The sequence below is a fragment of the Centroberyx affinis genome, unplaced genomic scaffold (assembly GCF_046629955.1).
Source record: "Centroberyx affinis isolate AG114_WGS23_722 - 3 ecotype Tasmania unplaced genomic scaffold, CSIRO-AGI_Caff_v1 ptg000555l_1, whole genome shotgun sequence".
NCBI lineage: Eukaryota > Metazoa > Chordata > Actinopteri > Beryciformes > Berycidae > Centroberyx > Centroberyx affinis.
Window position 1 is genome coordinate 35,011 of NW_027279199.1, and position 16,261 is coordinate 51,271.

The 16,261-nt window shown below is 42.7% G+C and overlaps 2 protein-coding genes across 8 annotated transcripts; both read right to left on the reverse strand.

Moving 5' to 3' along the window:
• Nucleotides 1–429: 429 nt before the first annotated feature.
• Nucleotides 430–9,774, reverse strand: LOC139643039 (ATP-dependent 6-phosphofructokinase, muscle type-like). Of its 7 annotated transcripts, none has more exons than XM_071518169.1 (22): nt 9,608–9,774; nt 8,077–8,150; nt 7,656–7,733; nt 6,648–6,837; nt 6,230–6,395; nt 5,876–5,920; nt 5,640–5,748; nt 5,443–5,538; nt 5,256–5,348; nt 4,976–5,101; nt 4,787–4,851; nt 4,615–4,672; nt 4,289–4,435; nt 3,614–3,684; nt 3,417–3,504; nt 3,130–3,282; nt 2,593–2,757; nt 2,420–2,481; nt 1,604–1,715; nt 1,391–1,490; nt 947–1,052; nt 430–785 (listed from the first exon to the last, which is right to left on the reverse strand). In XM_071518169.1, the coding sequence occupies exons 1-22, from the start codon at nt 9,702–9,704 to the stop codon at nt 632–634; spliced, it is 2,355 nt and encodes a 784-aa protein (XP_071374270.1). In that variant the 5' UTR covers nt 9,705–9,774; the 3' UTR covers nt 430–631. The 7 variants fall into 7 exon arrangements, with proteins under 7 accessions (XP_071374270.1, XP_071374268.1, XP_071374269.1 ...); XM_071518167.1 differs by having other exon boundaries at nt 4,609–4,672; XM_071518168.1 differs by having other exon boundaries at nt 3,614–3,678; nt 4,283–4,435; nt 4,609–4,672.
• Nucleotides 9,775–11,502: 1,728 nt separating this feature from the next.
• On the reverse strand, nt 11,503–15,651 carry troap (trophinin associated protein). Its single transcript, XM_071518142.1, has 11 exons — nt 15,543–15,651; nt 15,203–15,324; nt 14,918–14,969; nt 14,111–14,256; nt 13,933–13,987; nt 13,736–13,830; nt 13,554–13,649; nt 13,118–13,225; nt 12,702–12,993; nt 12,007–12,209; nt 11,503–11,577 (listed from the first exon to the last, which is right to left on the reverse strand). Exons 1-11 carry the CDS (start codon nt 15,637–15,639, stop codon nt 11,503–11,505), a joined length of 1,341 nt encoding a protein of 446 aa, XP_071374243.1. The 5' UTR covers nt 15,640–15,651.
• Between the last annotated feature and the right edge of the window lie 610 nt (nt 15,652–16,261).

Here is a 16,261-nt window from a genome sequence, read left to right on the forward strand (position 1 = left end):
TCTGTGGTCAAACTGGTATTCTTGTCTGGCTGTTATTCACACTCCTGTTTGTTTCACAGCTGCAAGGCCAAGACCAAGTCATACAGCTCACAAGTCTTTACATGAGAGATGCATTTTAACCTCATGTCCAGTAATTGTCTGCAGTGTACAGGTTTTTATCTGGCATCATGGTTTCAGGGATACTGTATGAAATGCAATGAAGCTATAGTCACACACACACACACACACACACACACACACACACACACACACACACACACACACACACACACACCACTTAGAGATGCCAGGCTGAGATACAAAAATAACTGTATGCAAAGTGACAACAAGATGCTCTGTGTGATTATTGACATTTCTTGGTGAAATTCACATCAGTAAACATAAATCAGACAATGATAAGAGACATTTTTTGAAATTGATATATCTTTAATCTGTTTCTTGAAGTGCACAAGTATCTGCTGCAAAATTGATTCATTGAACATAAGCTGAAGGGGAAAGGTGGAAGTGGTAGAAAACGATGAATTCTATGAGACAGTCCCCATTAAGGATGAAAGAGACAGCAGCATATAGACGGGTAGTCGGAAAACAAACAGACATTTTTAGTGGAACAGAAAACACACTGGTGTTCTGTCTACTTCTCCGCAGTCTTCATGATCGGACTCCTCTTCTTGATCACATGCTCCATGTCGGCGTGTTCAGATGTGTCCAGTTTGATGTCGTACTTGGCCAGGATCTTCATGATGGGCCTGATCTTTACCCACCACTGTGTCTTAGGGATGCGGTGCCTGCACCAGACAGAAGAGCGATCAACAACAGTCTTGGGAGGATATATTTCCAGATATTAGCAGCTGGTGCAGCACGACGTCAGCTTGCTTCATGCATACAAAACACACATTACCCTTGTTTGTTTGTAGCATATATCATATGGAAAAGATGTGAGACTTACTCAAAATCGGTCTCTTCTTTCAGGTCAGCAAGAGGCTGGAAGGTGAGCGCCCTCTTCCTCATGCCCAGCACACAGGCGGAGTCTGGTGTGTTAGCGAAGATACGACCTACAGGGAGTGAAACAGCTCAGTTAACACTCCATAAGCTCACTAGTATCCACCACCAAGAAACAGAGTGTCATCAATGCCATATAGTATTAGAAATTATCAAAATCTGTGTGAGCAGCAGAAACACTTTTGGTTTTAAGTTGGGTTTTCCAAAATGCTCACACTGTAAAATATGTCTGTGTCATTTCAATCATCCAGGTAGTAAGATGTCCAAAAATAGAACTTAAGAATAGGACTTAAAATGAAGAGTTAAAATTCAAGTTCAACTCCTCATTTTAAGTCCAGTGGATTTTGTTTCTATATTTTTATGACATCTCACACTGTAAAGCTCCACATACCGTGTCTATAGCACTCCTTCAATTTCTCAGTCAGCCACAGGACGGACTTGGCTCCCATCTTTGTGCCAAAGTTTCTGTCAAAAGGTGTTGGTGTGCCACCCTGTAGGTGACAGAGGACAGACAGTTGTGTGAGCGACCTATCATATTGTGATATAGAGCAGATTGTAACTTGTATGTTATGGTCCATATCCACTGTTGGACACATTAACCGACCTGCTGCATGTGTCCGAGAACGTTCTTACGGCAGTCGAAGACTCCTTTGCCCTCCTCTGAATACAGGTTGAAGATGAAGTCAGTGGTGTAGTTGGCATTGCAGTTCTCATTCCTATCCGAGAATGAACAGAGTGAGATTATAATACTACTCCTACTGCTACTACTGCAACAAATATTAATACTAATACTACTGATAATAAAATGGAACAATACAAACAATTGAACATTGAGCTGTAATATAGGGAAGACTTGCATTGATTGCTCCATCCGTTCAGCAGAATGTAAATAACACAAGTCCATGTAACAGGAATATTATCACATTACAATACATATAGATAAAAAATAAACACTATAGCTTGAAAGTTCCCTAAAGAATTCAGTGCCCACAGTAACATTAATGCTGGCCCATTCAGCGACATTCATTAACCATATTGGTTTCCTAGAAAACAAATCAACAATAATAATACTACTAACCCAACCAATTAAATGCAAGCTTTCAGTCATGTCCTAAAAGAGGATGCCACATTTGCTAACAGTATTTCCCTAGGCAGGTTGTTCCAAACTTTTTTCCAAACTTCCCTGGTTGCAAATGCTTGATCACCTTTTGTCTCTTTAGTCTCTTTAGTCAAAAGCTTTGCCTGTAGATCTAAGTCTGTGCTTCTAAAGGACTGTGATCTACCTGTGAAAGGTTATGAAAATGCATCTGGCTTCCGTTGGAGAGGTCTGTAATGAGGGTGTAATGACTGCATTTGAACACTATACCTCAATTCATGTTGATACATGAATCTTCTGGGTGATAGCTGAGCAAAAACCTACCTGAGAATCAACCCTCTCTTCACCGTTGTCTTCATCTTCTCCACAAGATGTTCCACGTTCGCCTGTAAACCAATAAAGTCCACCGATCATTAGGAGTTCATCACTATTCGAGGTGTAAGGACTCTGTAAATTGGAGAACTAAAAATTCTGTGCTTCCAAGACCGTCATCTCACCTCCAGGTCTCTAATGCTGAATTTGTCTTCATAGATGTAGGCGGCGTCGGCCCCAGCAGCCATACCGGCCATGGTGGCCAAGTAGCCGCAGTATCCACCCATAGTCTCAATGATGAACACACGACGCTTGGTCCCTGCTGCAGACTGCTTGATTCTGTCACAGGTCTGCAGCAGAACAGAGAAGAGAGGCGTTTAGGTCCTGTGTGTTTGTGTGTGTGTGTGTGGGTATGACTTAAGTCACTTTCAGGGACACACACCAGACTTAAGACCAGTTGATTGGGGACAGCTTGAGCAATTGGGGACAAAAGCCGTGTCCCCAATTGGTAAAAAGCTGATTTTTGGGTCAGTGGTTAAGGTTAGGGTTAGGTTAAGGTTAGGGTAAGGGTTAGGTTTAGGCAAGTAGTGGTTATGGTTATGGTTAGGGTAAGTCTCCAGGAAATGAATGTAAGTCTATGTAAATACCCCAAAAGTGACATAAGTAAGACTGTGTGTGTGTGTGTGTGTGTGTGTGTGTGTGTGTGTGATGTTGGTACTGACAGAGGTGATGGTGTTGAGGGCAGTGTCAGCACCGACACTGAAGTCAGAGCCAGGGACGTTGTTGGACACAGTGGCGGGGATAACCACCATGGGAATGCACAGCTCCTCGTATTTCTCCCTGGCCTGAACCAGCTCCAGACCGCCCACATAGGCCTGCGGCAGAAGACAGATTTGTTTGTGTGTTTGGAAAAGAGGGCAATGAAGGTCAGGCTTGAGACCATGAAATCTCAGTGGAGAGATCAGTCATTATTTGCATGAATTCTGGCTTTAGAGGAGATAGATCCTACCTCAAATCCACCAATGATCACCAAAGCATGGATGTTGTGTCTGGCAATATTCAGGCTGATTTCCTCCATCAGTTTACCGGGAAGAGTTCTTTAGGCAAAAGAACAAAAGACAGACAACACTGTGAAATACATTTTAGAGTTCCTTTGTAATCAAGCTGTCATATCATTGGAAATAAGAGCAACAACCAGTGTTTTACCTCTTGGTGCCCAACATTGACCCTCCCTTTCCAGTCCAGCCGCTCACTTCAGTCCAGGTGATGGGCTCAATCTGGGGGAGAGAAAATGACTGAGCATGATACAAATACTAAAACTTGCACTACTACTGGTGCTAATACTAATATGAATACTAATACTAATACTAATACCAGCAGCACCACAACTGCTATTAGTAATACTAGTAATACCAACATATTTTGCAGTTATCATAAAATTATGTATCATCATTTATGTTGATTTCAGTATTAAAATATTGTTATGTCAAAACAAAACTGTCGCTACCTTACATCTAAGGTGCATGAACTAGAAAAAGGTATAAAGGAACAAATTCAGCTGCTCTTAGAGACCGATGGATGTTTTAAAAACCCATCTTTATTGCTACATAAAAACCAACGTGTTTCTGCAGAAATCCTTTATCCGAGTTACATGACATCTTAAATACCTTTCCAAAATGGCCACTTCTCTGGAAAGGTATTCAAGATCCCTGTGTTTTTGTCATGTAACCCTGATGAAGGCTTTCTGTGGAAACATATTGGTTTTTATGTTCCAATACAAATCGGTTTTTAGAACATCCATCGAGTATCTGAATTTGTTCTTGTTCCTGTAGACTGTTGTGGACCAGGAGGTCTGAAGTGACTAGGGGAAGGTACACTCACCTGTCCGTGAGCCAGACCATCAAAGCCGTCGTGGACAGCCAACATATTGTGGCCCTGGATGATGCCCATCCTGACTGCCGAGCGGACAGCAGCATTCATACCGGCACAGGGAGCACCGATGTTCATAATGGCCACATTGATGTTGCTCTAACGGGGAGAGAGAGAGAGATGTATGAGAGTTAGCTGTCACGGAAAAAGCCATTTCATTCAGTTCATGTTGTCAATTTTTCATTTGTCATCCACTCTGTCATGAAGGATAATCTTCACTCATGCTAAGAGAATGCCAACCTGTCATGATTCAATAAATGGTTGGTCCTCACCTTAACATCCGGGGGGTTGATGTGGGCCAGCAACTTGTATGTGTTCCAGTTGTTCTCAAAACTCCTGCACATCACAAATAAGGCAACGTGTTTGTGTTTTTTTCTGAGCTACATTGTTAATCATTCATGGTGCAATTGCTATTAAACATCACTACATTTAAAAGGAAAATATTCTTACTTTCCCCTGAGCTTGATAGCATCCTCAAATCTGCCCTCAGACATGGCAGCAGTCACATCCTTGGTCTATAAAGAGAGCGATAGGGAGTGTGAGCGAGAGAAAGATAGAGAGCAAGTAGAGCAGAATTCAACCCCTAATAAACTATGTCAAACCTTGGGTTAGTGACCAGTGTGAAAGATGGTGACTCACCACTTGCACACACTCCATGAGCGGCAGTCTGATCGCCTGGTTCCCAGACAGGCTGACCACACAGGCAGGAGTGTCTGGAGTGGCCTCTAGCAGCGCCATCACAGCCTCCACACCCATCCTGCTGCCCTGGACAACACACACACACACACACACACACACACACACACACACACACACACACACACCACATAGTCAGATCATCAGGTGTGTGTGTGTGTGTGTGTGTGAGACAAAGCAGTATACTTTAATTGAATATTTTGTGATTTCGCGAGAAACTTACCAGGATTCTGTCGAAGGCGGAGGGCGTGCCGCCTCTCTGCACGTGTCCAAGAACAGTGGTGCGAGTGTCGAAGCCCAGCCTGTCAGTCACCAGCTACAGACAGAGAAATCAATCTGTTAGTATGTCATATTGTCTCTGCTACTTGGAATATTATTTTACCCTACTGACATCAGGAGGAGGGGCTTGCCTTCTTGATCTGGTCAGATGTAATAGGTTTGCCATCTCTGGACATGGCGCCCTCAGCCACAATGATCACATTCAGACGAGAACCCCTGGCCCTTTGCTAAAAAAAAGAAAGAAGTTAAAATAAATAAGAGTTCATGTTTCAAGAGGCAGTTTCTAGAAGAGGTCGACAGGTCTCTTGATCGGTGAAATGAGACGTACATCTGCCAGCCTCCTGCACAAGTGCTCCTCCCATCCCTCATCTGGGGGCATTTCTGGGATGAACACCCAGTCCGCACCACAGGACAGGGCAGTCACCAGGGCCAGGTACCTGCAGCAGGACACACACACACACACACACACAGTCAGGGTACGCATTACCATATATGATGTACCAGTACCTGTACGTAATTCAGGAATGGGTATGCATGATTGTACACAAGTTAATCTGTACTGACCCACAGTGTCTGCCCATCACTTCCAGGATGAATGTCCTCTGGTGGCTGTGGATGAACAGAAAGCATATCATACAGATCAGGAAGGAGGAAACTGTAGTGAATATGTAGCAAGAGGCTGCCATATTCTATATATACAGTACATGAAGTTGAAGAACCCAAAACATCAGTCTAACTATGTACATTTGCGTATCTGCTTATTTTGTGTATATACTCTTGCACTGGACTGCAAATTTGTAAATCTACAAACATCAAACATCTATAAATGTTTAAATCTGTCAATGGTCGACATATTGAGAACTCCTTCTAGCCAATAGGAACTCGGCATGATGTTGTATTGTTGCAGTGGTGACTGACCTCTGTGCGGTTGTGGTGATGGCGTCCACCACCTCAATGATGCGGTGCAGGGCGGAGTCAGTGCCAATGGTCATGTCGGTGCCACAGAAGTCATTGTCAATGGAGCCGACCATGCCGACGATGTTCAGGTGTGAAGATCTCTTAGCTTCAACATCCGTAATCTTACCTGGAGAAAAAAAAAGAGTCAGAGAGAGTCAGCCATTTTATTAATAAGTTAGTTAGCCTTATCTATCTATCTTATCTATCTTATCTTTATTATGGACTGGAACAGAAGCTCTGTGGGAAGAGAGCACAGATTGCCTGCACTTAAGGATTTTAACAGATACAGCCAGGGGGCAAAGGTCGAAATATCAATCAAAGACTTAAGAGATTTCACTCAGGACTCATTACTCTCATGGCCACTCCGTCTGTCTCTTACCAGCTCTGACCAAGTCAACCAGCAAGCTGCTCCACTCAGTCCTGAACTGGTTGGCGCCAGTCAGACTGCCATCGCCTCCAATCACACACAGGTTGGTGATGCCAAGCTTCACCAGGTTGCAGGCTGCCTGCATACGGCCCTCTCTGTTTCGGAAGTCCTTGCAGCGAGCGCTGCCAATGACAGTGCCGCCCTGGCACAGAAAAAAGGAGATGTTGTTTTTAAACCAGCTTTGAAGGAAGAGGAGGAGGATGTGGAGGAGGAGGAGGAGGAGGAACATATCAATGCCATGAACACTGCCATTTAACCCCACAGAGTTTTCTATAACAGATTTTCTCTAGCATTAATCTCTGTGGTAGGATGATGCATCAGGGCAGCTTTACAATATTGCGCAATTAGTGTGTATGATCAGGTGTAATTGCATCATGCTTTGAGTGGACAGGGTAGAAACTCTTCCCCATGGCACCTGTCCGTCTCAAAGCTCAGTTTCACACACTCCATGACACTTAGCTTGTATTACCCTCTCCACTGTCCGCCCTGTTTATTTAGACAACAGTGATGATAGCTATAAATGTGAATCACAAGCTCTGAACGTTTATGCATTCCCCGCAGGCTTAGCTGCCGTCTGTCACAGAGCAGAGTCAGCCATTAAATATAGGACTCATCTCTCCATATCAGTTTCTCATGTGATCAGACCTTGTGAAACCTGGAGTAAGCCAAGAACAAGAGGTGTTGGAACTGTGAAGCTTTAAAGACACACGTAAACACCACATGGATGTGTCGAGGACACTAAAGCAGGACATTTGGCTGTTGTGTGGATCGAAACCTGTAACCTTTCACTTAGTGGATGATCTCTTTAACCCCTAGGCCACCCCGCCATCCCTAAATGCCACTGTTATTTCTGGTGATGTCATTAGATATTCGTCTGAGGTATGACATATAGGATGTGTGTGTCTGTGGTTCTGCGTGTGTGTTGTGTTTGTGTGTGTGTGTGCGAGGCTACACACTCACCAGCTGAAGCATCATGGACACGCTCTCCCAAGTGGCGGGGCGAATGTTGTCTCCTCCATCCACCAGTCCCTGGTAGCCCTGTAGCACACGTCAACATATACAAGGGTTTGACTGATATGGACTTTTGAAAAGGCTAATAATTATACTATTATATTACTATGTATACTACTGGTATATATATATAATAATAATAATGACAAAAGGCCAGTATCAGCCTGATATATTGGTGTAACCCTGCCACACACCAACTTGCCATCGCATCAACATTGCAATGTAGTGAAAAAATCATCATTTTTTATCATGATTTATATCAGAATATACTCATGTCACAGAGGCAGAAGTATCACTCTAATAAATTTATTTGTAGTAGGATATGTCAACATACTGTAGTTTGCATTGTAGCCCATGTGATCTACTGTACCTCATGAACAAAGTAGACTTTGGCTCCGGTGTAGAGACCAACTCTGACTGTGGCTCTCACAGCCGCGTTCATACCTGACACACACAAACAGCAGATTGCAAGACATGATCTGTGATGAATGAAGTCTAATTTACACACGCTACAAGAAGAGATGAGTGTCAGAGCCTAAGTGTTGCATAATTAACAAGACGGTAGTATCCTACTCGTCAAATATCAGCCAGATACATGAGAGTTTATAGAGTCATGTAACCTTTTAGTGACTTGATCGGTACATTAGTATCTGATTGGACAAAAATAGCCATAGGGAAAGGACAGAGCTAATGTCACCGCATGTCTGTGTACCATCTCGGCCCTGGATGTTCAGTACAGTAAAGGCCATAGTGTGAGGGTTGTGTTGTGGCAGGCTGGCATGCAGCGGCTCTTGTTTCACCGGGCAGCAGCTGTGGAGGGGGGCGGTCCTCTCCTCCATTCCAGAAAAAGGTCACTGCCACTAAAATTAGCCCCAAAGATGAGAAATAGCGGGACGCACGAGAGGAATGAGGGGTAAATACGCAAAGGTTGGGGTCACATTAAGAATAATCTGGCAATGATTCTACTGGACAAATTTAAAACAGATTGCTATGAGACACTATCCAGCGGAACTTCAATCAAAGCTGTTGGAATAAGTTTCTACTGCAGTTATTGCTTGTTTAACAAAGGTAAACATAGTCCATATGTATGACATCTTAAAGAACTGTCAGATTAAAGTTAATTTTAAAAAGCTGCCAAGAAATTCAACCCAACTATGAAGATTTATGGGCTTTATCATTTGTAAAGACATTTAAAACTCTGCTGGAAGCGAAATCAAAATATTTCTAATATTTTACACGTCTTTTGGTAGTGTTGTGACTCCAAGAAGCCATCTTACTTTTATCACCCTGACTTCAAGCAGTATCCAAACATCCATCAACCCAACTATGAAGATTTATGGGCTTTATCATTTGTCAAGACATTTAAAACTCTGCTGGAAGCGAAATCAAAATATATCTAATATATTACATGTCTTTTGGTAGTGTTGTGAATCCAAGAAGCCATCTTACTTTTATCACCCTGACTTCAAGCAGTATCCAAACATCCATCAGGCTCTGACCTTCAAATATGCCGCTCTGGTATCTTGGAAAAATGTTCCTTGACCTTTCTGTGTTTTGGCTCTTGTACTTTACTTGAGCTGTCATCCAGGCTGGGATACTTGATTGATCCCCATCAAGAGATCCTGGAGCTGGCAGGGAGTTAATGTCTTGCTCAAAGACACTTCAGCAGGGCAGATGCTGAACAACGAGGCATGAACCTTGATGCTCCTGTTAAAGGACGGTCTCTCAAGCCACTAGGCCAACCTGCCACCCATCTGTAGCTGTGATACACCTTGAATTCATGCTATCAAGGCTGCTGAGACTCCCTATATTTTGCATCTATTCAGTGTAAAGCTATGATCTTCACAGCTGAGCCAGACTAACACTACTGCTACCTCCTCATCATACAATCCCCTGCTTACCTTGGGCATCTCCTCCTGATGTCAGCACGGCAATGGAGCGACCGATCCCCATCTTGGTGGGGTCCATGTCGGACATGTTTGCAGAGGAACCAGACATACTGGTGGCACAGGGAAGGGAAAGGGAAAAGAAAAAGGAGAAGGAACGGAGTGCTGCTCCTCTTCCCTCACTCTCTGCTTCTCAGGGGAGTGACGGGTGAAGGCACAGGCTTTAAAGGCTGCTGTTCCTAATCCTGCCCCGAGTCCCGAGCCCCAAGCCCCCACCCCCGACACACTCCACCACTCACACACACACAACTGAACTAAATATACATCAGTCACTGTAACCACCTGCAGTGGACAGTTACAGAACGGAAGATACAATGTACACAGCAGAAATGTCTTGCAGAGTGTAAGGAAATTTATTTAAGCTTAAAACTGCCTTAGAAAGCTGTGATATTTCACTGGCTTATGCACATTTGAATACGTTTCCTCACTTTCTGCATTACAAATGGTTTCCCTCACTCCATTATTTTGCCTTTTTTGTTGTTTTCCATCTTTTTACCTTCTACTCAGCAGAAATGTGACATGTTGAACAATTTAAACACAAACCGTTTAAATGCATTTCAAATTAGTTATTTTTACACTATATATTGGGCATTAAAATAATGAAAAGGATATCTTTGGAAGTCAAATGGTCACATTTTGGTTGACTTTTATACACAAGAAGCCCACAGTGAGCCCACATACATACACAGCAGCTACAATGCATAAGTGCCTGAAATTAAGAGTGAAAAATCCTGACTAAAGTGTCCTTTAGAGTCGAGCTGATTCAGCAGCAGCAGGATATATTTCAGATGTACGGATCACACCTGTAGCACTACCACTTCTCTCTAAACGGGATACAGTGTCACATGCGTTAACACGATGCTCAGGCATGCCCCTTGTTACATGTTGTTTCCAGAAAAAGGCTTGAACTCTAGGTTTACCCCAAGGACAATTTGGGGAATGCAAGACAATATGGCAGATCTTGTGTCATCCATTAATTAGCGTCTTTTCCAGATACTGATGTTGAGGAGCAGCAGAGCAGTGATGATAGCTACAGTAGACAGCATTAACATTCCAGGAAAAATAACACTTGTGCCTTGAGCTCTGATCCAAGACTGCTGGAAAATGAAATGATGAACAAGTCAAAATTCATGGAATCACGTCACTGCTAACATGAAACTCAAGTCTGCTCTGTAGCTCTCCGGTTGCTGTTGGTAGTCCAATGTGAATGTGACTGTACCAATGCCAGCTAAATCAAAATCATACACCTCTTGACAGTAACATGTATAAATTTATTATAAACACTGTACATAAGAACATGAATATCTTCAATCCAAAAAACAATACTCTAGTGTGTTGAAACATAATGTATGTCCGAGAAAACAATACTGTCAGTTATCCTAATCAATATTTATAGCTATAATATTGATCAAGTCCAGAAACTCATGTCATGCCAGTGAGCCAACTACTAATAGGCTAAGCAATATTGACAATCCTCACTGACTTTATTGATAAAACCATTCACACATTTATTTTTTGATTGCTATCATAAACATGGTTTCTCATGGGGATGCATCTACATTATAGGCAAGTCATTTTCTATTTTGTCTTTCCTAAATGAGCAAACATGAATGGTCTGCAGTAGAAAAGATGCATTATTCAACAGGCTACGCCATTTTTTGATAAAGTATCTGCTGACGCTGATAACCATTTACAGGACAAAGGGGTTGAAGTATTTGTAAAAATAATACTGGCAGTATTCTTTAGGGACTTCAGAAAGCTGGCAACAACAGTGTTTGACAAATATCAGCTTCAGAAAAGAGACTCTCTCATCAGTAAACCAGAGAGAAGAAACGTCCGTTGTGCAAAAGTCATCTCTCCCGCAGTGGAGAGGTGCAGGGGGAGGGGGGGCTGGAGGAGGGATCGTAGACAATTGGCACAAACCTCTGGAAAACAAAAGGAACGAGACAATATATATATTTTTATGAGGTTGTGAGTCGATATACAGTATATATTTAAAAAGGTGCTATGCACAATTTTTTAAACATTAATATATCATTGTCACGTTAATTGTGATACCATGATGTCAAACTAAAGTGAAATTTTCACATAATATTCCTACCATACTTCATTTTGTCTGAGTTTCTAAATAAAATTATCTCCATATCATCACAATATAATCCCACTGAAAGACGATAAACGATAATATTGAATTATCGTCCAGCCCTAGCAGATTTCCCATGAGATCGGACCCGGTGGCACACATTGTAAAATGAAATGTAGAGGCTGGAAATCTTCTCAGCGATGGTCTCCTTTGTTTTACGCGTAGCAGCTTTAAACATCCAACACATCCAGACTGTCAGTGCCGTACTCACAGTGGACTCCTGGAAGTGCAGGATGGAGGCCAGAGGGTTTCCACAGCGGGGCCGGGGGGGCAGGAATCCGGGGGCATCAGGGGCGGAGACTGAGGTGTAGGTGGCCACTTCCTCGTCCATGCGCAGCTCCTCCAGAGGGGGCAGGCGCCTGCGCAGCAACGCCACCACAGGGCTCCGAGCGCAACTCTTCTGCACAACGAGGTCTGTAATGCAAAAGTTCACACTCGTAGCAGGTACCACAGTTGCAATCCAGGAAAACACTGATGAAATATACACTACCAGTCAAAAGTTTTTAAACACCTGATTAAATGCATTATGTTTTTCATTCTCTTAAAGCCATTTTGATCTAAAGCTTCTGCTTAAATGCTTGAAATTTGTTTCTTAGACAAATATAAATAGTGAAGTTGATGCCTATGTATGAATTTCTCTCCAAAGCCTTTGCCTTTCCATCAAGGTAAAAAAGTGGCAACTTTAAAGAATCTAAAATATAAGATTGTTTTGATTTGTTTAACACTTTTTTGTTCACTGCATAATTCCATTTGTGTCATTTCATAGTTTTGATGTCTTTTCTATTATTCTAAAATGTGAAAAATAGTAAAAATAAAGAAAAATGTGGTGCACCCGTAACATATATAAGCTAGATCAATAGTAAATAAAAAATCAATAGTAAAGGGAATGTGAGATTTCAGCGGTACCTCTGGGCAAACTCAGAACAGACGGGTTGATCTGCCAGGTTGGGTCGGACCCAGATGGCGTCTCTTCATGGACTGGTGGCACCGTTGATGAAATCGTGCCTTGTTGCTCCTGCTTCTCAAAGCGTGGGCCTCTGAGCAGCTTTTTGCCTGTCGAGAAAAAAATGACTGATTCTCTGTGCGGCGCTTGGAAGAACGGCTGCCCTCCCTCCCTCCTCTGCTCCTGCTCCTCTTTCTCGTCCTCGTCTCCGTGGGTCCCGCCGATCTCTCCCTTTTGTTCACAGTGGGATTCAGTCTAGAGGAGGAAACAAAGCAACATACAGCAATATTACAATATCCAAGTAAGTAATATAACAAAGTCCATTTGATATGGTTCACTGCATTGAGAAGTTATAGAAAGTTTGGAGTGGATATCTTACAGTTGAGGCTCGGACTGGGAGCTGCTCTGCTTCTGTCCCAGAGTCTTTATCTGTCACATTCGTACTCTGCTCATCCTCTTCATCATCAAATAACCTCTGGGCAATCTCCTGCCAACGAACATGGGAGAAAAAAAAGGAAATTCACACCCAAAATGTCATATGGATTGTGGTTCTTTGTGGTCCCCCTGAATCAACCCAGGCTAAAAATATATGCACTGGTAGTAAAAGATGCTTTGAATGAAAGTTTCCACCAAACAGTATATTTTATATATAGAGAGACTTCACCACCAACCTGTAAAATTTCCAATCACCCATTCAACGGATGAATTCAATGCGAGTATCATGTTATCATCCTTTGCATCCAAAACCTTGCGGAAGGCCCTGATTACAATGAGTGGATTTAATATGAAAAGCGTCCCCATTCCCCGATTCTCACCTCCTTGTGTGGCTGCAGGTCGGCGCTGCACCCCTGGGGGCCCCTCAGCCTGGGAGAGCCGGCGTGTGGCGTCCGGTGCGCCGACAGAAGCCTTTTCTGAAAACAGCAGTGTCATGAGATGGAGAAGTGACCGTGACTGTCGGAGATATAGCGTTCTAAACATAGACGGGACTTGGACATACATGTATACTGGCCATGGCGGACATGGGCTGATGCCTGGTGTCGGGGACTCTCTGGGGCGTCCATTTCATCACCGGAGTCTCTTTGAGTGCCATTGCTGAGGATAAAAAACGGCCACGTCACATCAGGGTAAGAGGACAGAGAGATAGCAATGCATTAGGTCTCAGGAGATAACAGGAACAACCGTACGGTATCTTACCCACTGGTCCTCCTGCTGTCTCTGTGCGACTTTTTGTAAGAGGCACTCTCTGAGCCTGAGAAGTGAAGCATCAGAGTAAATTAAACGCTCCTATTGTGTTTATAGAAGCACAGCGGTGAGAGACAGAAAATGCAACCACAGGAAAGAAGAGAAAGGAGTAAAATCAGTCTCTACTTACTGTGTAGATTGAGGTGCCTCTGCCTGATGGACAGACTGAGTTTCGGGGTGTGGCACCCAAAGGCCCTCCAGCCTTCACCCCCTCATTCTGGATGATGCTTCGCAGTGCAGCAGGGTCTGGGGAGAACTGCACCAACTTTGTTAGTCCTATAAGAAAAGCACACAGGGCAAATATTCAGTCCTCATGCAAAGTACAATTCATTTACATTGGAGCTGTTTAGCTAACTTTATAGAATGCAGTGATACTGGCAAGCACCAGAATGCAGCAAAACATTACACAGGATTGTGTGACTGATTTGATACTAATGACATTATAATGTGATCATCTTTTACAGTAGATAATGCACAAGGTAAATCATGTAAAATGCTGTTAACAAAGCAATAGCATTAGTGCCCAAGAAAGGTTGTTAATATCTTTCAATGGTAATATTTGCATTGAAAGATATCCGTTATGGGGTTCCTTGAGGTCACATGTTTTTGACTTCTGTTTACAGTACTTTCTCAGCTTTGGAGTTTTTTGTTTTATCTTTCTGACTAGTTGGCATAATAAAATGTTTGTTAAGCACACATTTTCTATTTATAATTCAAAGTCCTCTATCTCTGACTCTATTTCAGCATGTACCTTCATGTTACTGAGAGGGTTTGGTGACACAGAACAGAATAAAAGGTTACTTTTACAAAGATTAGCAGAAGTTATAACATTACTAATTTCACTCAAACTTTATGATGAGGTTTAACAGCAACTTTTATATATAAACTGTGATTACAAATATTGAAGCACACATGAGGATGTCCATGTTATGCTAACCTGTAGTGGGTCCAGCCTTTTGTCGACTCTTCATGACAGACACTCGCTGGGGCTGCAAAGAACATAATATCCAATAAATACACAGATGGTTATTGGAAACAAACTCAAGATCTACGGAATAATTATCACTACACTGAGAAACAATACAATTACAATTCAAACAAAAACAAACATCCAAAAACAAACCTCTTGATGTCAGCCAATCAGTGTGTGGTAAAACTGTAAAGATCCTAAAAGTCCTGCTAGATGAGTGCAGTTAGACTTTTTGTTACCAAACCAACTCACCAGGTAGTTATAAGGTTTAGTGGACTGTGGAGTTGCAGATCCCAGGCCCATGGCACTCACTCCCTCATTCTGGAGGATACTGAGCAAAGCCGCATGGTCAGTCTGGAAGGCCTCCCCTTTGCCTGAAAGATATGAGACCTCAGCCTTAGAAACAGTGTCAACTTATCTTACAGAAACTTCTTTTTCCACATCACAAAAAAAAGAAGTGAACACTGTAGTCTCACAAAAAAACGCTAAATAAGAAGAGAATAGCCAAAGCAGGAAAAATCATTACAATTCTAGCTATCTAGTAATGAATTACTATTGCCTTGCTGTAAAGACAACAAAACACTTTACTTACCAGTTGAACTTTTTGACAAATTAACATGGGAGGTAGCCTGCACAGTCTGGCTAGCATGACAGGTGTTGGATAGATCACTGAGGCTGAGCAGGTCCATGTTATCCAAACAGGCCTCTGCACTATGAGCAGGCTGTGCCAAGGAAGCGACACTTTTCTGATGCATAGCAACATTATTTGGAATGGATGATAGAGGATTAGACAAAGTGGCTGAGCTGGTAAATGCAGTGGAGGGCCCAGGCTGTCCTGACACAGGTAATGTCTTGTCTGTAGCCTTAGCTATCCTGTTTGGACCATGAGACGCATTGCTGGAAGGCCGATTTCCTCGAGACCACTCTGTTCCTTGGGTTGAATCCCCACTGGTGTGCGACAAGGCGGCTGGGCGGTTAGACGGTTTTGCATTTGTGTTTTTTGTTTTTGGATGGGAAATGCATAAAATCTTTTCAAGTTGCATAGCATGAGTGCCAGTCCTTAATAGAGGAACTGTTGGGGGCTTCTGATTTTGAGTTGCCATTCTTGCACTCTTGGGTTGGGACAGGTTGAAAGGTACAGGCTTGGTGCATGGCTTTTTCTTCTTAGCTTTCCCCTACAGGAAAATGACAAAGTGTAAAGGACATAAGAATAATAATGTGATTAAAATGAAACAAATTAATTTAAATGACTGTTTAAGGATGGGAAGAAGGCACTTACAGCCAGGGGTTTCTCTTCCCACCTCCTGTGGG